This window comes from Pollicipes pollicipes, unplaced genomic scaffold, assembly GCF_011947565.3.
Source record: "Pollicipes pollicipes isolate AB1234 unplaced genomic scaffold, Ppol_2.1 Scaffold_6138;HRSCAF=7277_pilon_pilon_pilon, whole genome shotgun sequence".
NCBI classification, from domain to species: Eukaryota; Metazoa; Arthropoda; class Thecostraca; order Pollicipedomorpha; family Pollicipedidae; genus Pollicipes; species Pollicipes pollicipes.
The window spans coordinates 112,285-139,951 of NW_023596818.1; the positions used below are offsets into that span (position 1 = coordinate 112,285).

The 27,667-nt window shown below is 56.4% G+C and overlaps 3 protein-coding genes and 1 non-coding gene across 4 annotated transcripts in view; 2 read left to right on the plus strand and 2 right to left on the minus strand.

Moving 5' to 3' along the window:
• LOC119105998 (echinoderm microtubule-associated protein-like CG42247) overlaps positions 1 to 34 on the plus strand; it is a 32,540-nt gene extending 32,506 nt beyond the window's left edge. The window contains exon 17 of the mRNA XM_037229594.1: positions 18 to 34. Within this exon, the coding sequence (XP_037085489.1) occupies positions 18 to 34 (17 nt within the window). The remainder of the gene's footprint in view (positions 1 to 17) is intronic.
• Positions 35 to 1,718: 1,684 nt separating this feature from the next.
• LOC119105999 ((Lyso)-N-acylphosphatidylethanolamine lipase-like) lies at positions 1,719 to 17,770 on the plus strand. Its single transcript, XM_037229595.1, is given in 12 exon segments — positions 1,719 to 1,790; positions 5,430 to 5,561; positions 7,135 to 7,211; positions 8,636 to 8,845; positions 11,991 to 12,058; positions 12,650 to 12,756; positions 13,244 to 13,398; positions 14,443 to 14,566; positions 15,338 to 15,416; positions 15,418 to 15,522; positions 17,360 to 17,507; positions 17,667 to 17,770. Coding segments are annotated over 12 exon segments (1,371 nt in total). The 5' UTR covers positions 1,719 to 1,728.
• TRNAQ-CUG (transfer RNA glutamine (anticodon CUG)) lies at positions 16,961 to 17,032 on the minus strand. The gene has a single exon. It is a non-coding gene; the product is annotated as a tRNA-Gln (tRNA).
• A 3,981-nt stretch (positions 17,771 to 21,751) lies between the features above and the next one.
• Positions 21,752 to 27,667, minus strand: part of LOC119106000 (echinoderm microtubule-associated protein-like CG42247) — a 36,106-nt gene continuing 30,190 nt past the window's right edge. Inside the window, exons 13-19 of the mRNA XM_037229596.1 lie at positions 26,947 to 27,075; positions 26,428 to 26,559; positions 25,153 to 25,315; positions 24,745 to 24,927; positions 24,178 to 24,273; positions 23,507 to 23,663; positions 21,752 to 23,244 (exon numbers count right to left, since the gene is read on the minus strand). Of these exons, the coding sequence (XP_037085491.1) occupies positions 23,088 to 23,244; positions 23,507 to 23,663; positions 24,178 to 24,273; positions 24,745 to 24,927; positions 25,153 to 25,315; positions 26,428 to 26,559; positions 26,947 to 27,075 (1,017 nt within the window). The 3' untranslated portion in view covers positions 21,752 to 23,087. The remainder of the gene's footprint in view (positions 23,245 to 23,506; positions 23,664 to 24,177; positions 24,274 to 24,744; positions 24,928 to 25,152; positions 25,316 to 26,427; positions 26,560 to 26,946; positions 27,076 to 27,667) is intronic.

The window sequence follows — 27,667 nt, forward strand, 5'->3', positions numbered from 1 at the left end:
TCTTTTTGTCTAAACAGTGCCTGATGCTTCCTAGCATTATTGCGCAAATACAATGACACATTATTGTGTCGCAAACATTACAAAGCTCACTCGTTAGAGAAAAAGACAAATGAAATTTATTACTTTCATAGTGGTGGGCAGCGAATCAAGTAAGATTTTTCCCGCAGGGTCAGCTATTTGAAATAGGAATTCTGGGCTATTCATAAAGATTTCGAGAAAACTGGCACTACCGATAAAATCGTACTCGTCCGATGTAACAAGTGGAAAGTACAAAAAGGTGGATGCTCCCTTTAAGAGGACATGTGAATCTTGCCATCACAATACAAAAGGTGCAGTATGCAGCAAAAACATAAAATTATCAGATAAACACGGTACGAACGCTGAGCTCTTTAAGCGTGACCAGCTCAGTCAGCTGCATTCAGCTCAACATGGCATCTTAGTTTTCATTCTTTTGTCCCCTTCAGATGGGAACTTGCATTTTCACTTTCACTCTGTGCTTTCATTTGCTTTGTCCCCTATAGGTGGGAAACAATCTCCGGGACCCTCTGTTGGAATTACAATCATTTTGACTTGCCGTGCACTCATGGGCTATGTACTCATCTACTCATCTAGGCTCTTAAGCGTTAGGATGCGTTACTCGCCTTTGTGGGGGTGGGGGGTGGGGGGGGGGGGGGGGGCAGTCGCTCACCAAGGGTGCAAGTTAACGCCCGTACGGCAGAGACATTGCAAGCCTAGCATTCCCATAGCGAGCAGCGGCCGCGGACGAATGCCGGCGCATCATGAGGTGATGGAAAGGTAACCAGGAACACCATTCAATGACGGAGATTGACTTTGATGACTTGGTTTTCCCAAGTAGACCTGTTCAGACGGCGAAGGATCCAGACACGGCTTTCAAGGCCTCGCGTGATCTAAGGCCTTGGGGGGGGGGGGGGGACAGTGGCCCCCGGACGGACCGGCGTTTTGTGGGTCTCGAAATACGCCAACTCATACGCCAACTCATATTGCGGGGTGTATACGTTGGCCTCTGAGACAATTCCGTAAATATTAGGCGACAAAGCGTTCCAAGATGGGCATAGTGTCCAGAAACTTCAACCACCCCTCCCCCCAAAAAAAACGCTGAAAGGTTGTGTTCCACATTTATACGTGGGTTTGAAATGAACTAGCCATCTCGAAGACATTTCGGTGCTGTTCACAACCCTATCCGTCTTATCCGTATCCGTGAGACTTATACCCCTTCAGTTCTGATCTACACGTCCGCGAAAATGGGGAAAGGTGTATCGGAAAGACTATTTCAAAGTCACCTCTGCATTTAGGACGTCATAACATCATTCAAGTTGTGTCATTCCATAAGCCATGCGGTGATCAAGGCCAGGAAAAATGTGATTGTCAAGGCGTCCATATTTGGCGTTCGTGAGTCGCGATTTGCGGATATAACGGCCGTCAATTGGTTCTGAATCATTGTTGTGCAAGGAACGGTGATGTAATCAAACCATCACGCATTGAGAAGCATATGTACTGAACAGAGAATTGTGCTGCCTCGAGCAGTCATTTCCACTTAAAAAGTATGTACATTGTTATAAGTGAGCTTGTTTTATTACACCTGATGCTTCAATATCTTCAAATGTGAAACATTCCCTTGAATTGGGTGTCTGGAGCTTTCAGCGCTAAAACGATGCCTACGTACCTAACTACCTGTGGTTCGTTTGGTATTCCCGCAGAACAAAACTCATGCTGGATCGGATTCTGCCGTTCATCTCGAAGTGGTTCTTCCCTCGTCCCGCGAGCGTGATGTAAGTATCAGTCTGAAGTAAAGGCCAAAAGGATAAGAGGTGTTCCTGGCCTTGAAGAGAGTATGACGCTTTTTGTATTTTTCTCTCAATTGATCCGGTGCGTCTGACCTGGTCGGTGGATTGTGGTTCACACGGGGCACGTACCTCCAAAAATGCGGACGGAAGCCCTGACGCACGCGTGCCCAGGGATGGCTGGCAGCTGAGAACGCCCGTCAGCTGTTGCGTGAGAATTAGATCACGCTTGCATCGCGCTGTGTGCAGCTGACTCCATAAGAAAGAGCCGCCGAACGGAGCTCTCCAAATCGGCATCGATGGCAAACGAACCGAGTCATCATGGGTTTAAATCCAGAACTGTGGTGCCGTTCAAACCGTTCCAGTCACTATAAGCTTCACAACCAAGTCAAACACCTATGATATAGGGATGGCACCACAGGTTTTCCCAAAGGACACTCTAGGTCCCAAGGGGCCGCCAGGTCCCCTTGGGACCACGATTAAAGGTCCGATTGGAGGGCCCGAAGGCCCCGGAGGGCTGGCTGGACGTCGTATCAGAGGTCCCGGCTCTGCGGGCCGAGCCATCAAATGACAGTCAGAGGGCCCTTTGCGCCGATTGGGGACCCTCTAAGTCGATGATGACCTTTATGTCGGTCAGGTACCACCAGTACCGAACAGTCGGCTAGGTGTCGGTCTGGGCCTGAAGGTCCATTTCTCAAGCAGGGACATGCATGCGACCCGCGATTTATGTTGATCGGGACCACTGAGTCAATGAGAGGCCCCTGCATCAGCCAGGGACCGGAGCGCCCAACAGGGGTCCTGTATTGGCGCGGGGCCCCGAGTCAGCCAGGTTCATTGTTTGAGGGGCCCGAAGGGCCCTCGGGGACCGACCATCAAGGGCCCGATTGGAAGGCTGAGGGGTCCGAAGAGCCCAAAGGGCTGGCTGTAGGCCACATTAAGGCCCCCCGCCCGTAGAGCCGTGCCCTCAAATGTCGGTAAGAGGACTTCTTACACTGGGTGAGACCCCTGGGACAATGCGTGCTTCTATTTTTGTCAGAGGCCACCAACGCCGAACAGTTGGTTACGTGTCGATTGGAGCTCTTGGAGCCCATTTCCCGAGCAAGAACAGGGCGGAGACCGTGTTTTGTATCGTTCGGTTTCCCTGAAACAATGAGGAGCCCCCAGTGACTTACAGAGACATCAATGTCGCCATTCTTAGGGTGAGGGCCCGAAGAGCACGGAAGCTGGCTGTAGGTCACATTAAGGGCCCCCGCCCGTGGGGTCGTGGCCTCACATGTCAGTCACGGGGACTGTAACGCCGATAGGAGGCCCATCGGACAAGGTAGGCCCCTGTTTCGGCGAAAGACCACACACACCAAACAGCCGGCTCCCTGTTCGTTTGAGCCTTAGGGGCCCATTTTCCAAGCAGCGACGAGGCCAGAGCCAGTACTGTCACGCATGAGAGACAAGATAAGGCAAGGTATGATAGGGCAAGACAAGACCGTTTCAGATGAGACAGTACTGTCAGCCTTGTTCCTCGTAGAATAGCCATTTATGGCCACGTTTGTAATCACATTCCTCCATTTGTGCAAGTTGGGGTTTCAAGGGGTTTGAATGCAAAAAACGTGCTTTACGAAATCAATTGTAAACTGTGTGAAAAAATGAGAGGGACGTAGTCTTTATCAAAGCATTCATGCGCCATTTTCCTTCGAGATTTAATGCACACCTGCGAGGCGCTAACAACAAAACGGGGAATGGCCCTTTCGGCGACCTTTTTTTGACAAAGCACGCTCAGGCTGAAATTCAGGGAGGTATGAACCCCTTGCCCTTTAAGAGCTCACAGTCATGTACAGAGCGCAGGACCACCCAAAGGGGAAAATAAGCGATTCTTATAAGAAGTCGGTGACCAGACCTAAACGACGGGGCCGATCATGGCCGATCATACGAATGTGATTAGTGCCTTAATGCGTGATGCGTGCTCGCTTTAAGTCGTGTATATGTATCAGTAATGCCTGATACGTGTTGCGCGATGCCTGTGTGGTTGAAATCGTTTGCGTGTATAAGTGATGCGCGATGCGCGATGCCGTTCACTTGAAATTGCTTCCATATGTGAATGATGATGATGCCTGTTCACTTGGACTCGTTCGCATGCACACGCATTTTTCATACATTTTAATCCTTAGTTGGATACGCACTATATTGTAGGAATGGCGGGCAATTGCTCCTTGTTAAGTCCACTGAATGTTGGTGACTTGCAAACACTTTGACATACTGTAAAAAAAACTTAAAAAATCGAGTGAAATCCACAGGCAGTTATGAATTTTGAATTTACTGCGTAGATCCGTTTCGATAAAGGCATGTAGCCGAAACATCAATAAATCTATATCTCGCTTCTCCTGGTTGTCTTATGGGAAATAATGCTAAAAGTACTGTCTTATCAATGTGTATAATGTTCCTTGCAAATGCACTTGACAACTTCCGTTCGTCAGGAATACGAATAACACCTAGTTTTGGAACTTGACATAGCCGGGCAAAACAAACCTGCCTCAAAATAAAAAAAAACTAATCAGATTTGAGCCTCGTTGTTTTCCAGTCCCGAATTTTTATGTTCGTTTTTCCGTTGAGGATAGTGCAGTTTTAACATTAAGCGCGGTGTGACCGGGTCTTAATTGCGTTGATAAGCCACGCTGTGAATTATTCAACCACATCGAGCATGCCGCTCATCACCTACAGGAACAGCCGTCTCGCCATGTACAAAATGGCGTTGGCTATGCATGCAGGGAAACTGTACCGTAAGATATGCAATACTGCGACGTCTTCATGACGCATCTGCGCTGTAGTTTATCTCTCTCGTCACCACTTAGTAGCTTACTGTCATTAGAACATTGCTTGTTCTGTATGTACAGGCCCAGAATAGCCTCAATCACCCTTTTGCATTGAGGAGCATGCTGCCTGGAGAAGTTCTTTACGCTGATTTTGACTTCAATTATGAAAATAATATCTAAGTTTTGTCATTTTGAATTGAAAGTCAGGTAAAGCCATTAAACTGATACGGCCCTGGCTGACCTTTCGCTTGCTTAGGAAAAGTACCCATATTAGAGATGATCGTGTGAGGAGGGCTTGGCTACTCTGGCACCGAGCTCGAGTTTTAACTTGTGTGACCTTACTTGACCCGAATATCCCGACGTAGAAACCTTTAAGTTTGACTTAATGAGTTCACATAGAGGCCTACCTACCTCGCGACTTTGGTGTCTCTAACTCTCTTCGTTTTTGATATTTCAGAGGGTATGCATTGACACTCCCCCACTCGATGCATCGTATCCGACTGGCCACCCATTTTCATTTCATTTTCGTTCCTGATCCGGGTGTGAGACCCATCAGAACGCTCAACCAAACGTCAAACTCCTCGGGAACGTCCCAACCACGGCCGGCCCGGCCCGGTCGTGTCGGACGTCTCGACCAATGAGCGGTGGCCGGGCGGTGCCGGGCCGGCGGCCGCGCTCCCGCCCGCTATCGGCTCCGCGGCGGCAGTGTGCGCGTCTGTTCGAGTGGGGACGGCCACGCGCGACGGCCGCCCGAGCGCGCGCGTGCTGTCCGACTTCGTGGGCTGCTCCGTCGAGTGCTGATGGCCGCTGTGGACGTGCCCAGGGAGGTCGAGCAGCCGCCGCCCGAGCAGCCGGGCGAGAAGCTGGCGCACAACCGCCGCGGGACCGACGAGGCGCTGACCGAACACGACATCATGGAGATGGCCGAGCGGAAGATTGAGGAGGAGCACGGCAGGTGAGGGCGCCCGACGGCGGCCGGCTGGCGCGGTCGGGGCGCCGGCCAGGGCTCTGGGAGCGGCCGGTCAGAGCATCAGGCGCTGGCGCCGTGGGCGTCAGCGCCTGATGCTCTGACCACCGCAGCGGTCATGCTCAGGTCAGCTCGGGTCAGCCCCGGTCACGTGACGGTCGCGGCTGGTGTGTGGTGGGGCTGGTCTCCCGTCCTGTGTCACCATGTACGGAGTGAAATGGAGTGACGGATGGGTTTGGAGAGCGAGGTGCGGTGGGACGCGGACACGGGTGACGTGCGGCGTCGGCGCACGTGCAGGACGTACTGCAGATTGAGGAGAGCGTAAAGGGACGGAACAGTGATGTGGCTGTAATTTCCCGAAAAAAAATAGATGGAACCAGAGGGTGTCTTGTAAACCAGAGATGCGACAAGAGACAAGGGGGTAGGGGGGCGTGGTCCCTGTAAGCTCCCGTCTAAACCGCACTCCCTGAATCCTACTCGATGCATCGCACCATGATAGTCCGGCTTTCCCATTATAATGAGAGGTGTTCTCTGACCTAGGGCTCTGACCAGAGCACAACAGCAGAACGTTCGGTGACTGGGTCGTTGTGTCGTGCGACGTACGCATAATATCGAACGCAGAATCAGTGTGTTTTTGCGCGCCTTCATCTGAACACCCCGAATATGGGCCTTGATCAGGCAAGACGCTCGGCATCAGACGGGCTGTAAACTGGCAAACTGATCAAGTTGGGCAACAAATCTTGAATCGCAACCTTCCGTCTTTCGCTCGCGGCCGCCTCCGACGCTCCGAATGCGTCCCTGAGCGCCTGATCCCCTGGCAGCACGTGACGTTGTGAGCCGGTCGGGACACCCGTCTGGGAAAACCCCATCGTTTCCACCGTGCTGGGTTCTCTCAGCGATGCCTGGGACTGCCCGTTCTTGGACACCCGCCTGGCCGCCGCGTGCTCATCTGATGTCGGCCCGGCGCGCCGGCGGCTGTGCCCGATTAGCTCGGGGGTGACGGCTCCAGACTGCATGCGGAAACGTCGGAACTGCATGTGGGCGTTGACTTTCGGGGAAGGGTCAGCGGTCGCGGATGGAGGGAACGGACGTGGTGTGGAGTGCCGCATGTCCTGTGTGTCAGGATGCTGCTGTGCCGTGCCAGCATGCTGTTGTGCTTTGCTAGCATATCGCAGTGCCGTGCCAGTATGCCGCCGTGCTGTGCCAGTATGCCGCCGTGCTGTGCCAGTATGCCGCCGTGCTGTTCCAGTATGCCGCCGTGCCGTGCCAGTATGCCGCCGTGCTGTCTCCCACGCACCAGGGAAAGCAGGCTTGGTCTTGGGCCGTCGTAGCAACAGCGATCCGCAGCTGCTTGGTGGCGGCGGCGCAACCAACGCTACGTTGGCGTGCCGCAGCCATTGCTCGCGAACGCACGTCAACTGCACCGTCAACTGCACAGGCGACGCGCTGTGGGAGCAAGCTCACCTGAGCTGTCCGTGTACCGCGTATCTCGTGGGAGAAGACAGGAGGTGTTCGGCTTCAGCCAGCTCTGTCACCGCTAACGTGTCGGCCCCGCTTCCAGCTGGCTGCCTGGAGTCATCCGCTGGAACCCCACCTCCTTCAAGCACCTGCGGGAGGCAGAGAGGAACATCTTGCAATGTGAGTTTTTGGCCGTGGGCTGTTACGCATGAGAGGTCAGGCCCGTGACTAAAGGGTGCCAAGGGGGGGGGGGGGGGGCGCAGAAGTGGGGGCGCCGCTTCCGCCGCTGGCCGTCTTCACCGGCCACCGGTTCCGCCAGGGTGTGAACGCTGATAACCTGAGTCGGCCGCGCCCGGCGAGCAAGCCAGCGATTACTATTTTGACGTGAAATCGGTATTTGTGATATCCGGTTGCGGCTCCTATCCCGGACGGCATTGTTTCTGTCGCACCTCGTCCACAATACTATAGCAAGGGTCAAGACAATCGGGGCTTCTTGTGTGCATTGTTTTGTGGGAGCCCTCTCCCTGCCATGTCGATCTGGACCATCAGTCTTGGCTTGGGCTCGTGGTTTTGTTTTACTGGGGAGTTATAAAACTGAAGAAAAGTTAAATTTCACATCTATGTACCCATTTTTGGGCAGCGTGTGACGGCCATGGGAATCTCAATGCTGAAATCAAGGACTTCGGCAAATCGGCAACTGATGAAAGTAGATAATGAAGACTTCCGTTTGTCAACATGATGTGCTCTAGATGTGTCGAGAAGTACGCACTTCGGTGAGCGGTTGGGTTGTCGAACCTTCGGCTCGGCCGACTACCATTTATACAAATCGCCGCCCCCCTGAGTACAGCTGCCCTCCTGCCGGCGTCGCCGCCGTCCGTCAGTTTGCTGCGCTCGACGCCTTGGATTTACACAAGTGGAGGCCGCACTAGCAGCTCACGGCCGAACAGTCGGGCCGTTTGTAAGCCTGTTGCGCTTGTTGTGCCGTTTGGCGGCGGCGGCGGCGGCGGCGTGCTGCCGACGCCTCGCGCTTGCTGCCGGCCGGCGCTGCCCGAGCAGCTACCAAATCAGCCGGACTAAACGGCCTGCTGTCGCCAGCGGGACCGGCAGTCGCACTTCTTACGCCTGCTGTGCGCCTGATGACACGACCAGCCCCTGTCGGGTGCTCTGTTGTTTTTGTGTGCGCTAGGTTGCGAGTTGATGAGAAGCCCGTGTTTGCATTACTCGCCGTGATTATGCCCCCTGATTGCGCGTTACCGTAGACAGCTGTTTAGAAGCGTACAAACGGATAGGGTTCTTGCTGATGCACCGGCACAAGGTCTAACACAGTATCTGAATGAGCACTGGGGAATGTTTTCACTGGTCATGATTCCATAGATGTTGTGTTTCCGCACACGGTGTTTTAAGTAGCTGCAGGATCCAAACGCGCAGATGCACCAATTTGCATTTGATTTCAAATCTCGCATGTCATTTTCACAATGCATTTCGCCATTCCCCACGTAGGGCGGCGTCGCTTCCTCGCGGGACGGCATCGTTTCTCATTGCGACTCTCTCCCGCCCCCTCCCCGTACACCCCTCCCCGTCCAACCGCGTGCGGCCTCCGACAGTCGTGAGCACGCCGCACCGCGCCTTCTACGTGGACATCGGCCCGGTGGTGGGGCGCCACTCCAACAAGCTGTGGACAGTGGCCTTCAACGAGGCGTCGCCGGAGACGCCGCTGGTGATGGTGCACGGCTTCGCTTCGGGCGTCGGCCTCTGGTGCCTCAACTACGACGCGCTCGCCGCCGACCGGCCCGTCTACGCCTTCGACAGCCTGGGTGAGACGCCGTACGCGGCCGGGGCGCACACGCGGCGCTCTGGGGATCGCCGGTTCGGAGGCGCGATGGAGAGTGATGGTCCGTGGTGAGATTGCTCGCAGGCCTCGGGTGTGGAGAGTGATGGTCCGTGGTGAGATTGCTCGCAGGCCTCGGGTGCGACGAATGGTGTTCCGTGGTGAGATTGCTCGCAGGCCTCGGGTGCGGCGCGTGGGCTTTCATCCGAGCTCGCTGGCAGCCCGCTCTCCAGCGGCGCGAGCCGGGCGATCGCCGTGTCATCGGGCGAGCTGATGTGTGACTATGTGTGTCTGCGTGTGACTGCGCATGTGTTTGTGCGTGTCGTGGTGTTCTGCAACCGGCAGCGTGCGGGGACGTGTTGCCATGCGCGCCGCGGCGGCTCGGTGATGAAAGGCATCTCCGAGAAGTCTTATCGCGACGGGCAAGAATGTAATCCTTATCTGTTTCGCAAGAGCGGGGGAAGGCTGCGTATCTGTGGATGGACGGATATCCTTTCCTATGTGTTTTGCGGGGGTGTGGAGAGGAATACGCATGTGTCGAAGGGTGAGAATCCTGTCCTTATCCTAGAGAATCCTGTCCTTATCCGTTGTGCATGAGTGCGAGCGGAATTACGTATCTGTGTATGGGTAAACGTCCTGTCCTATCGGTCTTACAAGGACGTGGGGCAGGACATGCGTTGTTGGGGAAATCCTGTCCTATTGGTGTTGCAAAAGCGTGGAGAGGACTAGGCATGTGTCGAAAGGCTGCGCCAGGGCTCGCCGGCGCGTTGACATTACGTAAATGGGGTCACCGTTGGTGGCGTCACTACGGCCCAAACATTACATTTATACAAACTGGCGCGACCACTGAGGCGTCATTGGACGGCCGGCGTTCTTGATAACTGTGAGGTTTTGAATCTTGTTGCAGACAAGGTATTCGTTTTAATTTTGGGTGGCAGATGTCCACTTTCAGCTTGAGTTTTCAGTGTTTTTGCGCGCCTTCGCGCACGTTTTGTTCACTGGATCGCATGCACGAAATAATTCAAGCCCCTAGGCTGTTGTGACGTAGTTGTTAATGCTTATTAGGTTTCATGTCTACTTTGAAGTTAATGGCAGCACAGTAACCTGCAACGAAGAAATGTATGATTTAATACCGGGCCGCAACGCATCATCCGAGCGTTTTCGCTGCTACAGCTTCCTTCCCTGGCGGTATGCTCGGTCTGGGACAGACCGTGTCGATTCATGCTGACTGGGCACTCCAACCTGTATCGGGGACAGCGTGAGTCATGCTGCGAGAGCGGCGCCCAGCCCACGCACAGCGCGGATCTCACGCGGTCTCGTCAGGCCTGCGCCACGTGTTCCCGATGAGAGACCACGTGAGCGGCTGAGAACCTGGCCGGTCGTCACGGAGTCCCGTGACGGCGCGCTCCGAGCCGTCTTATCGGCCGTCACGGGGCGGCCGCACCGGCGCGGCGCAGCTGATCCTTGACCTTTGACCGGACGGCGGCGGGGCCGGCGGCGCCGTCGCCGCGCCGCCGCCCGGTCCAAAGGACAAGGGCGCACGGCATGCCTTACCACGCACACAGCGGCACGCTCGGGCACGGACTTGCGAAGAGGAGGGAGCGGCGTGGGTGTGTGTGTGAGGGGGAGGGGGTGGGGGACAGCGTTCGGTTTGACAGGAGGCCGGGCCGCTTATCACCGTGACGGCCTTGTCCGCGGGCTCGGAGTTCACGCGCCGCAGGATAGAGAGTTGATTCATTGAACGTTTGCGTGACGTCAGGAGCAACCCTACAACAAATGCAACGCGATTCAGCAGACATGTTCTTCCGTAGGGCGATATGCCCAGGATTATATCTTTTCGGCTCATTTTGCTCATGCCATGCGATCGATTTGGTCCTACTTCAACGGGGCTGCCACCTTGGAGGGATCGATACACAAAATTGGTCACGTTGGCTGGGGATCAATCTTTTAATGTGCCGTGGGATTTTGCTAGTGGACAAGCTATTTTGTGGCACGCTGGATATTACAAACGTCTCATTTGAAAATGCTGCGGAATGCTCGAAAGTCTCCAAACTGGCTCTGAACTCCAAATCATCGTGCAGTCGTTACGTAAAGTACACGCATGCACACATGGCTATCCCTTTTGTCCTACTCCTGTGTACGACTAAGGAACGACGCCGCTGTCTGTTGACGCTCCCCGGGGCCGGACCTTTTGTCCTACTCCTGTGGACGACTAAGGAATGGCGCCGCTGTCTGTTGACGCTCCCCGGGCCGGAACAAGAACAGCTTGATTTTCAAAAGCATTAAGTCTCTGGACTTGAAACAAGTGGCTAGTTTCACCAACATTCCCGCTTCAAAATGTGCTTTATAACGTATTGGCCAATTAATGTAGTGTCCGTATCTGCAGAAATGACTTCCCTTTGCTCAGCACCAGCCTAACCCATCGTCTCTGCTGGCTCCTCCACCCATATTTGTTTCCGGCAATATGATGCACCGCACCTCGCGGACACGCCATCCGCACGGCTGCCACCCTGAGCTGGTCATCTTCGCTGCGTGGCGTCCCTCTCCGTCCTGGTTCCCTGCTGGAGGTCCGGTCTCCTGCTGGAGCTCTGGTCCCCTTCTGGAGCTCCGGTCCCCTTCTGGAGCTCCGGTCCCCTGCTGGAGCTCCAGTCTTGTCCCCTTCTGGAGCTCTGGTCCCCTGCTGGAGCTTGTCCCCTGCTGGAGCTCCGGCCCCTGCTGGAGCTCTGGTCCCCTGCTGGAGCTCCGGTCCCCCGCTGGAGCTCTGGTCCCCTGCTGGAGCTCCGGTCGGCTGCTGGAGCTCTGGTCGCCTGCTGAAGCTCTGGTCGCCTGCTGGAGCTCTGGTCGCCTGCTGGAGCTCTGGTCGCCTGCTGGAGCTCCGGTCCCCTGCTGGAGCTCCGGTCCCCTGCTGGAGCTCCGGTCCCCTGCTGGAGCTCTGGTCGCCTGCTGGAGCTCCGGTCCCCTGCTGGAGCTCCGGTCCCCTGCTGGAGCTCCGGTCCCCTGCTGGAGCTCCGGTCCCCTGCTGGAGCTCCGGTCCCCTGCTGAAGCTCCGGTCCTCGGCCGCTGCCGGCGCCGCCCCTCGCCGGTCACCACCGTCAGCAGGGTGCGCTGACGGACCGCCTATCTCCCGGCAGGGTTCGGCCGCTCCTCCAGGCCCACGTTCAGCAAGGAGGCGGACGAGGTTGAGCTGCAGTTTGTCAAGGTGAGGACCGGCTCGGTGTCGGCGTCTCGGCGGTGGCCGGCCACTCTGCCGCGGAGGGCCGTCCGCTAGGGCTGGCGGGGCTGGGCTCGTGCCGCGGCCAGCCCGCTTCAGCTGGACTCGTTAACGGACGGGGCATTGCCCCCTGCCGGTCGCGTGCAGACGGCGGGCGGACGGGCGAGAGGCGACGCTAACAAAGCGAGAGAGCTATGCAGCGAGGGAGCAGTAGCGTTTTGCAGTTCAGCGGGGCCCCGAAGATGCGAGGGACATCGTAGAAAATGAAGCGGCTTGAAACCGTGCTTGGCTGCTCATGATGTTTTTCCCAGTTCGTGGGACGCCGCGGCTCGGCACGGTTGTAAGGAAGCGACACTAGTGCCCAGCGGTCCCGCTAACGAGGGCACGGCCCGTCCCGCGGAATGACACAGACGTTCGCTGCAGGCTAATTGAGCGGCCGTGCTCCGTGCCGGGATGATTCAGACCGTGATGCACTGGCCCGTCTGGCACACGGCTCACGCCCCACGCCACGTGACGCGCGCGCTGCGCGTGAGGCCGGCCCACCATGTGTGACGGACCGCTGGTGCCCCGCGCCCCCAGGCGATCGAGGCGTGGCGCCGCGAGATGAACATCGACCGCATGATCCTGCTGGGCCACTCGCTCGGCGGCTACCTGAGCTGCGCCTACGCGCTGCGTCACCCTGAGCGGTGAGTGGCCGGCACTCGGTCGGGTGACGTCACAGCGGCTGCTCGGGACTCGCTCAGTGGTCGGCCGCCAGGCAACGATGTCACTTTTGCGGGACCGCGGACGCCGCGCAGCACGTAAAGGAAGTAACTGGTGTCGGTCGTTGTCCTGCTTTCCTGTGCGGAAGGGCCTGTCTTTGCCCCTGGAAGTGACGGGAGAATGGTATGCCGCTGTTCGTGGCGTGTGTCCGGTGTTTGCCCTCGCGTTAGGCATCGTCTAAAACATGTCTTAGTGGGATTGTGGTCTGCATTATCCAGTTCCAATGGCCTGATTGAATTAATGGTACTGTGGCAGCTTTGTCTTCCAGACTTTTTGCCATCAGTCCGCTCGAGCCCGCGTGTCCGCCTGTCCCGCCGACCCGCCGTGTCCGCGAGTGCGCCTGTCCCGCTGACCCGCCGTGTCCGCGTGTCCGCCTGCCCCGCTGACCCGTGTCCGCGTGTGACCCGCCAGGCTGGAGCACCTGGTGCTGGCGGACCCGTGGGGCTTCTCCGAACGGATCTCCAACCAGGCGCACCGGCCGCAGATCCCGCTGTGGGTGCGCGCCGTGCTGGCCGCCGTGAAGGTCATGAACCCGCTGTCTGTGCTGCGCCTGGGCGGACCCTGGGGTGAGTCGACGGTGGAGCTTGCCGCGCCCGGCGCGTCAGGGCAGGGCGAGGCGCGCCACCGGAGGGGCAGGCCGGTGGGACTGCAGCCTTAGCCGCCGGCTTTAAGTCATCTGCGCCTTTAGACCGTCGGAGGGCAGCTGCGGTTCCGGACGGGAACACAGAGACAGAAGAGGGACAGGGACAGGGACAGGGACGGGGACGGGGACGGGGACGGGGACGGGGACGGGGACGGGGACGGGGACGGGGACGGGGACGGGGACGGGGACGGGGGGGGGGGGGGGGGTTCAGCGTCGGGCCTGGCTTGCTGCAGTTGATTGTGCGTAAGTAAGTATGTGTAGCGTGGCGAGGCTCGTGTGGCGATGGAGCGGTTCCCACTCGCTGGCACGTGGTTTGATGACTTCGAATTGATGAAGTTCTTTATCAAAATTTGACTGACCTCAGCTCACCAGGCACTAAATTGACGAAGAGAGGAACATATCGGTGCTCGCTGTCCCATTGACTTCAATGCCGACATGGCTGAGAATCCACACAAAAGTGATTGTGACGTGTTTACGGTGTAGCCGGTTGTCAGGTCCACGTCCCGCGCCACCGCCACCGAGTCCCCGGGCGCCTGGGCGGGACTGTGGTCTCGAGCGAGCCGGGGGCCGCTCTCCACCGCGAGCTAGCCGGCACACGACCCTGACCTAGTGTGCCGTGCAGAGGCACGGAAGCTTGTGCAAGGACGACGAGGCGTACAGATTGTAGAAAACTGGACTGCTCGTTGTAATTAGTGCAATAGGATGCGACTGCAGTCTGTATGTCCCCCCTTCTCATGCCCCACAAGAAGCCTATTTAGCAACAGCAAGAAAATGGACTGCCAATTGGTTTGAGCCGCGGTGGCGTGAAATATCTTGGTCGAGGCCGCGAGATAGTCGAAACGAAGTGGACGCTTTAGGTGCAACTTTCAAGATGTGCCCCATCAGTCCACGTCCACTCTGCCGTCCGCTGACACGCAGAGGACGTGTGTTGTGGATCACTTGCTGACGAAGGTCCTGTCGACGTCAGGTTCGACGTTGATCGCCAAGGCGCGGCCCGACCTGATGAAGAAGTTCTCCTCGCTGGTCAACAGTCCGCCCGGCACCAACTACATGGCCAACTACATCTACCACTGCAACGCCCAGACCCCCAGGTGTGTGCGCGGCGCCGGGTCGGCACTGCCCGCGGCGCTGGTGGAGTGAGAGGTCGCCGCGTGCCTGGCGTTGATCGGTCGGTGAGGCGGGGAGCGCTGCTGTGGAGACGTCGTCAGCGCCATCTGCGGGGAGACCGGCCCAGCAGGTGGCAGCACCGGCTGCCGTTAGAGTCGTGTTGAGATCGGGGATGTAGGCCCCCGGTGCGAATTGGGCGTGTTTTGTGCGGTGCTGGCGCGTCAGGAGATGTGACGGGCTGTGGCTGGTAGCTATCCCGACCGTTTCAGACAATGTGTCCGTGAAGAAATAATGTTGCGAGTTCCCATGTGTGTAGTGGTGGATTGTAGGGAATTACAGAATTTGTATTCCCTGTGTCTCCCGGTATCAGCTCATTGATGTTCTTTTGGCAGCCGGTTTCCGCGGCCTCTCCGACAAACATTTGTAGCAGTCCATGTGTGGTATAATGCATACCGGACGAGCGTTTGGCTCATTTTGAGACAATGCGGCTGCAAGCGAATAATGGTGGGAATCTGCAGGCTCATATTATTCGACCGAAATAATAAGCATGATATTTACAGTATGCATACTGCCCCGTTAGCTGTTGGGCATCGCCGTCTTCCAATTATTGAATCTCACCGGTCCATTCACGCCGCAGCGCTTGCTGTCAGCCTCCCTTTGCCGCTCCCCGTAACGGGCCGCCGCCGTGGCCACCCCGCCGCGCCCCCCGCCGTGCCACCGGGCCGGCCTCCTCACCGGGCCGTCGCCGTCCGCAGCGGGGAGGTGGCCTTCCACACGCTGAGCTGTGACCTGGGCTGGGCGCGCAACCCGATGATCCGGCGCGTGCGGCGCGTCGGACGCGTCGGTGCCGATGACGGCCATCTACGGCTCGCGCTCCTGGATCGACGACTGCGGCCAGAAGATCCGCGGCGAGCGCCCCAACAGCTACGTGGATGTGGAGGTGGGTGCCGGCGCCTGCTGCGGCTGGCGCGCTCTCGGGCCGCCGGCGGGCCCTCTCCCCCTGTCAGGCTAGAGTCCGGGGGACTGGTGAGGAGTGTCGCGGTTGTATGGGTGTCCTTCGTGCGTTCATATGTGCACCTGCATTCTCTGACGCCTGTGCTATACTTCCGCCATATATTGATGTATGCGAGGCAGCCCTCGAGCTCCTTTTATCGGTACCATGAGTTTTGATGCTGCTACGATCCCGAAAATAACTAACCTGCGATGTTCCGGGAGATGCTGGTTAACCGGCGTGATTAAGTAAATATTGGTGAACATGGTCCTTACCTGACGTTTCAAACTTTGCTGATGTTCGCCAGTGGCCATGAGCTTTATATAACTCGTGAGATTGTGTTACTCAATAAGTCACATTACTCGTGACCTTGAGCCCAGCTTGAAACGTCGGGGTTTGACAAAATCGATTATTTGTGCTTGATAACATAATTTAACGGGTGGTTACCGGCACATTCATCGAAGATCGATTGTCGTCAGCATAAAACTCGAAACTCATCCTTCTGCCATGTTATTCTTGTACCTTTACTTCTCAGCGAAATTTTCAAAAAATCGGTGCGATGGCAGTAAATGTGAGAAGATCCCGCGAACAACTGTAATAGCAATCCTAGACCGGCATGGCGCGTAATCTGGTAATCTAGGCGCGCAAAGCGAGTGAGCCACGTGGTGGGGGGCAGAGTCCAGACATTAACATTGATATGGGCGGCGTGAGGAACATAACACACTGAATGCAACAGCATATTATTGACGTCACCAACCATAGTAGCCAAAAAGTTTAAATAGCTCTTGGAAATCCATGAATATAGGTATCGCCAAGATTTTAAGCGAAATCGTCTTGAATTATCACAGCAGTACATCTTATGCTGATCATTATTGGCCTTGCGTCGGCGTTAACCTCATTGATCTCATTGATCCACTGGCTATTGATTCTCATTGGCAGCTGGTAAATAAAATGGCTCATCAGTGATGGGCGCAATGTAATGGGGCACGGAAAGCGTTAGTGTGCAGCATGCATTTCAAGTGGCACGATGTAGTCTCTGTGGCGTAAATTGCAAAAAGCAGGGATATTTTCTAGTAAAAACGACATCCAGCTGTTAATTACGCAGTTTCGGGCTGTAAGCATGCACAAAGTGTGTTTTATCGGGTGGGAGTAGGGGGAGAGAAGAATTGCTTGTTCAGTGTAAGAAGTGCCATATTTCATGAAAGCAATTGTTGACGGCCGCGCCGTGTATCGCTGGATGCAGTTTTTATCGGCTGCGGCATTGAAACAAAACCAGGGATTTAATGCAATGAATGTAAAGGCCGCGTTGCGAAGCTGAAGTAGCGCCTGCGTTTTAGGAAAGCGCAAATGATCATCGATAGGAGCACGTTCAGACTACGAAAAGGGCAGGTCCCGCCGAGATTTGAACTCGGATCGCAGGATTCAGAGTCCTGAGTGCTAACCGTTACACCACGGGGCCGGCGGTCGACTCGGTGCTCACAGTCTATTGGTATCTGAATGAGGTTATAGTGACATGGCCCTTGATTCACTAACATTGAACCCCCTTTTCCCTGTAACTAAATCTGTACATTTTACACGTGTTTTTAGTTAAACTTTATTGTCGTCACTTATTTCGCACATAGGTCGCTCCACCTGTGCAGTAGTCGTGTCTCCGCGGCCATCAGAGGCCCTGTCACTCGTGGTCATTTCTCCGCTTACCAGGAGAGAAATGGGCAAGAGTGAGTGGGGCCTCTCGCTGCCGCTGTTTGCCGCGTGCTGACAGGGATGACCGTCCACCCCTCAACAGACGATCCTGGGCGCGTCACACCACGTGTACGCCGACCGGCCGGAGGCGTTCAACGAGCTGGTGCTGGGGGCCTGCGGCTTCTCCCGACGCCGGCTGGAGGCCGAGGGCGCGCCGGCCGGCTTCTTCCTGCGCGGCGACGACGAGGAGGAGGAGGACGCGGCGGCCGCGCTGCGGGACGTGGCGCCGCCAGCGGCCGCCGCCGCCGCCGCCGCCGCCGGAGACGAGGAGGAGGAGCCGGAGGCGCGCCGGGCGGCGCCGGCTGCCCCGGCGGCTGCCGCCTCTTAAGACGCCCGGTGATGCGGTGCAGGGGGTTTGCCGATGCCCGTGCGTGAAGGTAGCGGTGTCGACGGCGGCGGCACAGGCAAGCCCAACTCAGGGCAACCGTGGAGGCGTGTACCCAGTGAGGCGTGAATGGAGGATCCGCAGAGGCACGGTTTCGTTGGTTAGCCTTTATTCGTCGTAATCGTGTTTCGGTCCTAGCTGGGTCTATTCTCTCAGGCTTTTCCTCGGATAGAAACCCGCCGCTTGTTTTGTTTGTGGTCTTCCTTACTGATCTTCGTACGCAATGAATTTGCCTCGAAGTTCCTGATCCAAATGCCACCTTTTTGCCCTGCAAAATGATTTTAGGCAAACTCGTGGTAGATCATTTGTATCCCCTACACTGCAGGTGCAGTTCGTTTTGTCCACGTCTGTCTTTGTGGCATGATTTTCCCGGGGTCCTACCCGTCTCTGATGTTGCGCCACCCCATGTTGGTCAGTGGTTGGGACGACTTAGCCTGTGTTCACCGCGTCGTTGGGCTCCTGTTGAACCGTGTTCAGCTGGGGAGCCTTGGAGCGCCGGTGCCGAACGGCCGAACAGAAGCGTCGAGCAGAGACATTTCCGACGTGGAAAACGTGGATAGATTAGATGGATCATGGAGACACACATCGTGTGCTGTAGTCCAGTGTATTAGGCTGTAGCAGGTAGAACATGCATTTTTTTATTTCTTTGGCCGGTGAGTACGCCCGTTTGACATCATGCTATCCGTGCGTGTGCGTGCATGCGTCTAAACTGTTGAAGGTCGGCATCTCCCTCCCTGAGTACCCCAACGAAGCAGAGCTCGTGTCTGTGGAAACCGCACTGAGTGCAGACATTCGCAGAAACTACTTCATCGTGGCAAGCACTGATAGTTGATGTGACTGCGTGTGTTGTTCGCCTGTCGCCCTGATACTGGGCCTGTGATTGAGGCTGGTTGTGCCGGAGGCAGCCGCTCGTGCGCGGTGCCGTCGGATGTACGCGGCGGCGCTGACCATGGGGGCTCGCCGGACGGCCACGTGATTGGTACGCTGTCTGATCTGATGTGGTCGCCGGAATTTTATCTTAACTTTGATATGCATCTAGCTTTCCGGCATTGTATCTTAACCATTGTGATGTGCATGTAGCAGCGTCTGTAACATTGTGAGATTTATCAGCACATGCGAGTGATGCGTAGGCGCCTTTTGACCCATGCTTTGTGAGAGATGTCGCACTTCCGCTGGAATGACCTCACTGCGGGTTTACATTTTCCGATGAAATACTCGCATTTCGCTCCCAGTGCATATCTGTCTACCTCTTTCAACGCATATCGTGCATGTGACCGCCTGTCGCCAGCACGGGATCACGCGTCACGCGTCCGCTCTGGACTTCCCACCTTCGCAGAGCGGCACCAGCTGAGTCGTTCCTACCGCGCAGGAGTGCTGTTCTGGACAGGCACATTGTCCGAGGCTTACACTCGGTGCTACGAGGAGGACGTCTGGAGTGGGAGCCGATCGCTGAACGTTAGGCGTGTGAGGTCGCGGGAGAAACTGTTCTTGATATTTTAAGATTACGTGTCCTTCTGTAGGTCTTTTTCGGTCGTAAGATTTGTTGTGATGTGGACAATCACCCTGCTTGTTGTGAATGATCTGTTGTTCACAGGCCATTAAACATTAGCATGACGAGGACATGACTGCTGACAAACAAAGACGTGGATTTCATCGGCGCACTAGGCAAATATCGCATCCTGTTTATGTGCTTGTACGCGCATCGATGATTGATGTGTCTGCAATAAACGTACATATATCCGTACGTATGGTATCTAAGCTACGTATCTGGTGTCACGCTTGCCACATGCGCGGCCTGGTTGCGAAGGCCACTTGTAAAAAGGCGTTTGAATGAAACGCAAACTTCGCAATACTCGAAGCAATTTCACGTTGCGCTCTTTTCGTTGGTGCGCGTTTTTCTCGTGGAGATTAGCACAATCCAGACGCGGGAGCTGGTGTTGTGTGTTAAGTGCGTGTGCCGTGCTTACACGCTAGCAAGACTCGGCTGGGTCTCCCTCGGCGTGTCCTCTGCCGGGTGTTCCTCGGCGGGTTGTTCCTCGGCCGCGTCCTCCTCGACCGGGTCCTCGGCCGCGTCCTCCCCGGCCGTGTCCTTGTCGACCGGGTCCTCTTCGGCCGGGTCCTCAGCCGCGCTCTCCCCGGCCGTGCCCTCCTCGGCTGGTTCCTCCCTGGCAGGATCCTCCTCGGCCACGTCCTCCTCGGCCAGATCCTCCTCCGCTGGGTCCTCCTCGGCCGCGTCCTCCCCGGCCGCGTCCCGGCGCCCTCGCATGGCTGTGGTCGTTTGAGAGTAGCTCCGGATGCGCACGGACAGCTGGCAGTGCTGATCACACCGGCGCGGGCCTCGCTCCGCCCAACTCTTAAGAGGACCAGGGGAGAAGGCTCAGCCATTTCCCATACGCAGTCTCCCAAACAACTTGGAGTCTGTGTCCCTGAGGAGCACTGCTTAACCTAGAAAAGCAAGGCTGACAAGACTGCTGCTGGCTCTGGCGTCACTACAGACTAGATGTTGGTTCTTGCTGGATCTCAGTTTAATCCTGGGCTGTATCTTGGTTCCTGCTGGATTTTTCGGCGTTTTGTCTCGCTGGATTTTAGTTTTTGCTGGATCTGTCAACTTAGCATGAGACGGGAACCTGGTTCCTGCTGGTTCCCTCGGTCTGCTTCCAGACCGATTTGTTTCGTTTTTTCTTGGTTCCGGAACCAGCAGCCAATCACCGGTTTCCGGAAATAAGTCTTACGAACGAGGCCCATCTCTAGTGCGAGGGCTGGTGCAGGAACAGACGGTTCTCACTTCGGCCGATGGCGAGCGTTCTCGCAGCATGGCCTGGCTCTCAGCTCCTACGTGGACGCTGTGATGACGTCAGATGACGCGAGACGCGCCCCTTGTCGGAAGCAACGTGCCAGCACTGGTGAACTTAGTACGTTGGGCATGCTTGTAGTGCAGCAAGCGTCATGATGCAACACCTAACACGCATTACTTTGTGCTATGTCACTGGAGCACGAATCTCTGTACAGTGATACTCAGAACAGTTAGTTTTGTGTTTGGAGTACTGGATTTGGGAACGGAGGCTCTGTGTGTCAAAGAGTACAACGTGAGACATCTGCGCTCTGGAAACCGCCGAAAGCTACCAAGTCATCCCATGTGATATTTGTCAAATGTAAAAGTATACCGAATTAGACGCGCGCCACGACTTTTGTGAGAGTAACTAGGATGGCAGCAGTTTTGAAATCCGTATCATGCTTGGCAGGCCACTTTAAAAGGGCTGCAAGTTTAGCGCAGTGAAGTGGAGAGCAGACCCCTGAATAGTCCAAATCCACCTGTGCCATGTATGCAGCAGTCACTCAGAAGCCAGGACTACCTCAGATTTCCACGTGGTTTATTGCATATCACATCACCATGCGGCATGATTGCTGATGTTAAACCGTAAACCGATCGCTTTTGAAGCATTCCCCGCACGGGGCGCGAGGGAGATACTGAAGAGATTCTCCGGGACGTAGATCTCAACAGTTCACGCCTGCTAAGAGGCCATGGTGAAGTAAGCAGGCCAATTTTATCGAATGCGCCATGTGACAAACGCTCGCGCAGCTGTCTCGTAACTTATGCGACAGTGTTTGATCTGGCTGCACACTTCACATACGCACGTAAGCGAGTGAAGGGCACTCGTAGGATGCAAGCTTCGAGGCATGCAATGACATCGGTATGACGTCATGACGGCACCGCGTCCGAGAGAGCCTTCCTGACGTCACCTATGGGGAGCTTCGACCTACGCTGACACCCCACCGTGCGGTGGCACCGTTTGATTACAATGGTTGGGTGCTTCGAGCTCCTAGGTGTGTGCGAATACTAACTGCAATGTGAGCTTACCCATCCGCTTTCGTATCAATGCCCGGTGTGAGCCCGAGGCCAAATGCAGCACGCGGGAGCGGTAGAAAACGGCCGGCCGGCACCAGTTCCCAGACTCCTGAGCACCGTTGCTCCGTGCGAAGTACGATTAGACTGTGCGGTGCGCCACCCCCCTCCCCCCCCCCCACCCTTCCCTCCCCTAAGATGCCGCACAAATAAACGAGAGGGTGCATGTAAAACTAGTATCTCGTTTGCCGCGCGTCTCGCGCGATTTCAGTAGCTGAAGTCTCGTGATCCAAGCACCTCGAGCCGCGCTTGACTCGTCCCTGGTCAGCCCGCGCAAGCATGATGCATAGACCTCTAGTTCCGCATCCAAAACCGCGTCAGGAAAGCCCGGGTCTGCGCAGTCTTCCTTGGACTGCCGCCTGGCTGTCGGATGGCGGAGAGCCCCGTATCACCCACAAGCACCGCTTTACCGGATGGAATAGTCGTTCGGACTATCGTCCTCGCCTGGTGTGTTGGTGCGTTCACAACGTTTCGGCCAGCTAATGTTCGGGCCGTTGCCAGGTACTGAGTGACGATGGCCGGGATATGGCTGACGACTGTATGTGGCTGAAAGCCAACCAGCAGCCAGTCCTCAGAACTCAAAACACCTGACGATCCCCGGAGAAATGGCTGGCCGAAACGTTACGTACATTCTAACACGTCGGACCAAGGGATGCTCTGAATGACTTTTCCATCCGTGACGATACTAGTTCGTCTAAATCCTTCCGTCAAACTAAACCACTGCTTTACGGCTCCTACAGACATCACAAGATCAATATTCGACAGTCTGTTCATCTCCCTCCGATCGTCTGGGAGGTCCGACACATTCCGCAGCTCACCTCATTTTGACGCGTTGTCGCAAAGGTATCAGCTGGCTGAGGTACAGCTCATTACCAGCGGGCGTAGGGCACAGCACGTGTGGGCTTCCATGGCCCACAAATACAATATTTACAACGCACCCCCCGCAGCTGGTGCAGTCCGCTTACATTAACAGCACGCCTCAATGTCTGTTTTGCAACACGAAATCTCCCTTGGTGGTGGCGGCCGAATCCCCTTCCTCAGCGGCCACCCTCTCTTATCGTTGTCTATCAGCAGCTTCAGCGCAATCAATCAATCACACGATCCTCCTTTACCAAATCACGAGTGAAGGGTGTGGCACCCAATCACAGCGTCAGCTGGTCTTCTATCACGGCAACAATACGATCTCAGCATCGCTTCTTCTGACGGAACCCTGATGAAGCAAGTCTTCTTCTATTTCGTTCTTCCTCACCGCACCGGACTACAGTTCCTCTGGCTCCTCCACAGATTGAGAGCGCGCCAGCGCCGCTGGCTCCTCCACCGCGGGAGAGTGCCAGGGCGCCGCAGGCTCCTCCACCGCGGGAGAGCGCCAGAGCGCCGCTGGCTCCTCCACCGCAGGAGAGCGCCTCAGCGCCGCAGGCTCCTCCACCGCAGGAGAGCGCCTCGGCGTCGCAGGCTCCTCCACCGCAGGAGAGCGCCTAAGCGCTACTGGACCCTCCACTGCAGCAGAGTAGCGTCTGTGCCGCCGACAGTGACCAGCTGACGGCCGCTGCGCAGGAACCGAGCGCTGGCCACGTACGAGCTCTGCGGCTTGTAGCTATGGCACTGCGCCGCCTCCTTGACGTTCAGCGGGCACGGGTACCTGGCGAGAATCAGTCCCGGTCACGTGGGGGACGAGTGCCCGGGGAAAGATCAGCAGTAGCACCCGCACCGAGAAAGATCACGACCGGGAGGTCAGCACTGTTCAGGTTGAGACCTGGCTTAAGACCGGTCATCAATGCGCCCGACCCACCACTTGTCGACGCCGCTGCCGACCAATCAGCGATAGCGGGCACTCGCCAGCCAGCCAGTCGGCTGGGAGGGGTGAACCGGCGTCAGAGGCCGGAGGTGACCCAGCCCCTCACCTGTAGAGCTGGATGCCGCCTTCCGAGTCGCCCACGGCCAGCAGGTCATGGTCACGCGACCGGCAGGCGCTCACCAGCACCTTGGCCTTACGCGAGTCGGCGTAGCTGTCCGACCAGACGCCCTGCTGACGGTCAAAGTGCAGGTCCGGCCACGCTCCTGGAAGCCCGGGTCAGGGCACGTCAGCTACTGCGAGCGGCGGCCGCGCCCCGGCCGAGGTCAAGCCAGTTCATGGACAACTTAGCTTATGCCAGATATGCACGTATATAAACGTGAATCTAAAGGATGTGTCTAATGTAGAGTTGCATCAGAGATGGAAGCCCCGAAATGAGAATTGCAGCCTATTCTTGCACGTCATTGATAGCGATCTGAATGTCTCCACGACTCCACGCGATTAGCACTAGCCGTATAAGTGTCAGCCGTATTCAGCTACACACTGGTTATCATGGCGTCACGTCGTACGTCGCGCGTCCGTAACGCTACGGTAATTTGCGTAGGTCAACTCCCAAGTACTCTGCCTGTAAACGAATGCGAGTGAGGTGCTCATGCTTGATTCGCTCATTGAGCGGACATTGGTGAAATACCGTTGATTCGCTATTCACAACAGCATACAGAAGCTAGCATGCAGTAATTTCCGCAATACATCCGACTCTCAAGCATGAAATGCACTCACCTAGAACCGGATAGCCCACAGTACACGTATACGACGCCCAATTCTTGTCCCGTAAGTTGAACTGGAACTTTTCCTTCGTCAGCGATCGTTTGTTCCCTGAAAGGGACAATTCATCGCATTTGCCCCAGTTCAATTTTGATCATCACAACTCGCTGGATCGGTAGCAGTTTGACAAGATTCCAGGGGAGTCAGCCATTCATGTATTGTTCCTTCGTATATAAATAATGCCGAGAGACAACCTTCTCTAATGTCCACGCAACAAGACACCCAGTCAAGTGAACGTCTGGAACGTCTGGAATGTTACGATCAATACCGGACAGAGGTTTCTTACTAGCCTCCGGTTTGCGGTAACAGTATGAACGAACTGTTACCTACAGGCTACGCAGGACTGGACACTCAGTCGCGGATTCCGAGAGCCAAGCGTATTCAACTCACGCTCCCGAGTTCCCTTTCACGCACCCGAGTTCCCGTTTGTCCAATGCTCATTCGTCGCAACCGGAGCCTCGCAACACGACGCATGCAGGAGCGTGTCCCCCCCAGGCGCGGTCCTCCCGGCCGGACACTCACAGAGTATGAGCTCGTGGTCGACAGTGACGGCCTGCAGACACTCGCCGTCCGTGCTCCAGTCCAGCTGGGTCAGCGGCTGGGTGCCCTGCATGGGGCCGAACTTGACGTACACGGTGCCGTCCCGGCCCACCTTGTACGGGTAAACGCTGCCCGTCTGGGCGCCCACCGCCAGCATGTCACCGCCTGAGGGTATGCGGGTCGGGGTCAGCGGCAGGCTGCAGCTGCGGGGCCAACCTCGGCTGTAACACTAGGTCTAACACGGGCCTGTGGACGGCGTCCGAGCTGAAGCGAGTCTCAGCGAGATTCTGCCCGATTGTGACGTGGCATCTGGCCGAGGCTGTAGCTCAGTGCATGCACGGGTGTCCCAGCGCATCGACGCCACACCGCGGCCGGAGCCGAGCGCCCCACCTGGGCTGTAGCTGAGGCTGCTGAGCGGCTGGCCGCACACGCGGAATGAGCCGATCTGGGAGCCGTCCGACAGCTTGAAGACGGAGAGGTAGCCGTCGATGGAGCCGACGGCCACCACCGTGTCCAGCGGGTGGATGGCGCACGAGACCGCCTCGCTGCCAATCTGCCGTGCAGCCAGCAGCCCAGGTCAGCGACGAACGGAACAGACGAACAGTCAAGAGCGGGCGAACGGTCAGCGGCAGTGGAGGCCAGTGGAGGGGTCACCGTTATTGTGCAAATGAGGCTAGCAAACAAACTTCACTGAAGGCAAGCTTCCTCCTTAACTTTCAAGAGCACAACAGCTCTGCTCCGATTAGAACAAGGCGCAGCCAGTGACAAGCTCCGCAATCAGAGGGGTGACCGTCCTATCAGGTGGCCACTTGGGGACGTTACGCTTAATCTGACGGGACGCCCGGGTCACCTGCCAGCCGACCTCCGGCTGGACGGCACGACACGGTAGTCAGGACGGACCGTCACAGTCACGGCAGTCAGGACAGACGGTCACAGCCACGACTGTCATGACAGACAGTCACAGTCACGACTGTCAGGACGGACCCTCACAGTCACGACAGTCAGGACAGACCCTCACAGTCACGACAGTCATGACAGACAGCCACAGCCATGACAGTCAGGACAGATCGTCACAGCCACGACAGTCATGATAGACAGTCACAGTCACGGCAGTCAGGACAGACCGTCACAGTCACGACAGTCAGGACAGACCGTCACAGTCCCGACAATCAGGACTGACCATCACAGTCACGACAGTCATGACAGACAGCCACAGCCATGACAGTCAGGACAGATCGTCACAGCCACGACAGTCATGATAGACAGTCACAGTCACGGCAGTCAGGACAGACCGTCACAGTCCCGACAATCAGGACTGACCATCACAGTCACGACAGGAATGGCAGTCAAGACAGACCACCACAGACATGACAGTCCGGACGGACCGCCACAGTCACGACGGAAATTCACATTCACGACAGCCAGGACAGACCGTCACAGTTATGACAGTAATGACAGGCAGTCACAGTCACGACAGTCAGGACGGACCCTCACAGTCACGACAGTCATGACAGACAGTCACAGTCACGACAGTGATGGCAGTCAGGACAGACCATCACAGACGTGACAGTCCGGACAGACCGTCACAGTCACGACGGAAATTCACATTCACGACAGTCAGGACGGACCCTCACAGTCACGACAAGCATGACAGTCAGGCCGTACCGGGGACTTCCAGATGACCTTGTGGTGGTCGTTCCACTTCACCACCAGCTTGTCATAGCCGGCGGTGATGAAGCAGTCGTCATCGTTGCAGCCCGCCAGCGCCCACAGGTGCTTGCTGTGTCCGAACACCACCTGCGGGTGAAGGAGACCACGGCTACTGGACGACAAACACGGGGAAAGGCTTATTTGGCCGGCACTCGTGTGAAACTTCAGGTGAAAGAACGCCAGGGCCTTTCGCTCAGAACGCCAGAGGGACAGGATCTGATGCAGCTGACGCAGGCCACCATGTTTCGCACGAGACGCGGGAAGGCACAACCTGTACATGGTTCACGCTTGATCAGGTGTAATAAAGCGGAGCATTTTGGTGAAAGCCGAGCAAGGGTTCTTCTATTCGATTATTTAATCATTTTCGAAGCACAATCGCGCAATAATACCACCATGTATTGGACTGAAAAATACCGCACACTACGCTAACTTTCACTCGTCGTTTCTACCGCAACACCAAGGCGAGCTACTCACCGTGTTAAAGCGACGCATGATGGAGCCCTCTAGAATCATGTTTTTAACCGTGCCGGCGTACACGTTTCCGTCGTTGGTGTTGATTCGTTGCGGACACAGCGTTCTGATGCCACCAGCCGCCTCAGGCAGCTGAAACAGGTCACAGGGGCGGGGTTACTGGGGTCAGTTCAGCGACGGAACACAGGTCATGCGGTTCAGACGAGGTCAGGTCATGGAACTCCGGGTGGACCCGGCCAGTCAGCGCTGCCGTCTGCACGCAAATGAAGGCTTCGGTACGGCTGGCGTCTGGTCACACACGAAGCAGAGCAATAAGCAAAGCCCGGTGCCCCTGGTTCGCGCGAGGATTAAGCATTCGCTTTTGGCGCCTATTTTCGACAAAAGTATCTTCGGGTCTTTGCTATTGGCCGGGGATCAGTATCGTCGAACAAATCGCAAACAATCGAACTTCTCACAATAATCACGTGCCAATACATGCCGTATGCGTCGGTCCGTGTTAGGTCAGATATACTCCAGCCGTTTTAGGCCAAACGAGGTCAGCCGGTGCGGATCACGCTGTTACGACGCCGCCTGGGTGACGGGAGGTCACCTGGCGCCGCGGCCGCTGACACGAGCGAATCAGCTGATGTCAGTTCACAGGGCTGGGGGCCGTTATCATGCAACGTGAGGGTTGGCAAGAACAGGGCCCCATCTTCGCCGTGTCGTGATATTGTTTGACGTCCTT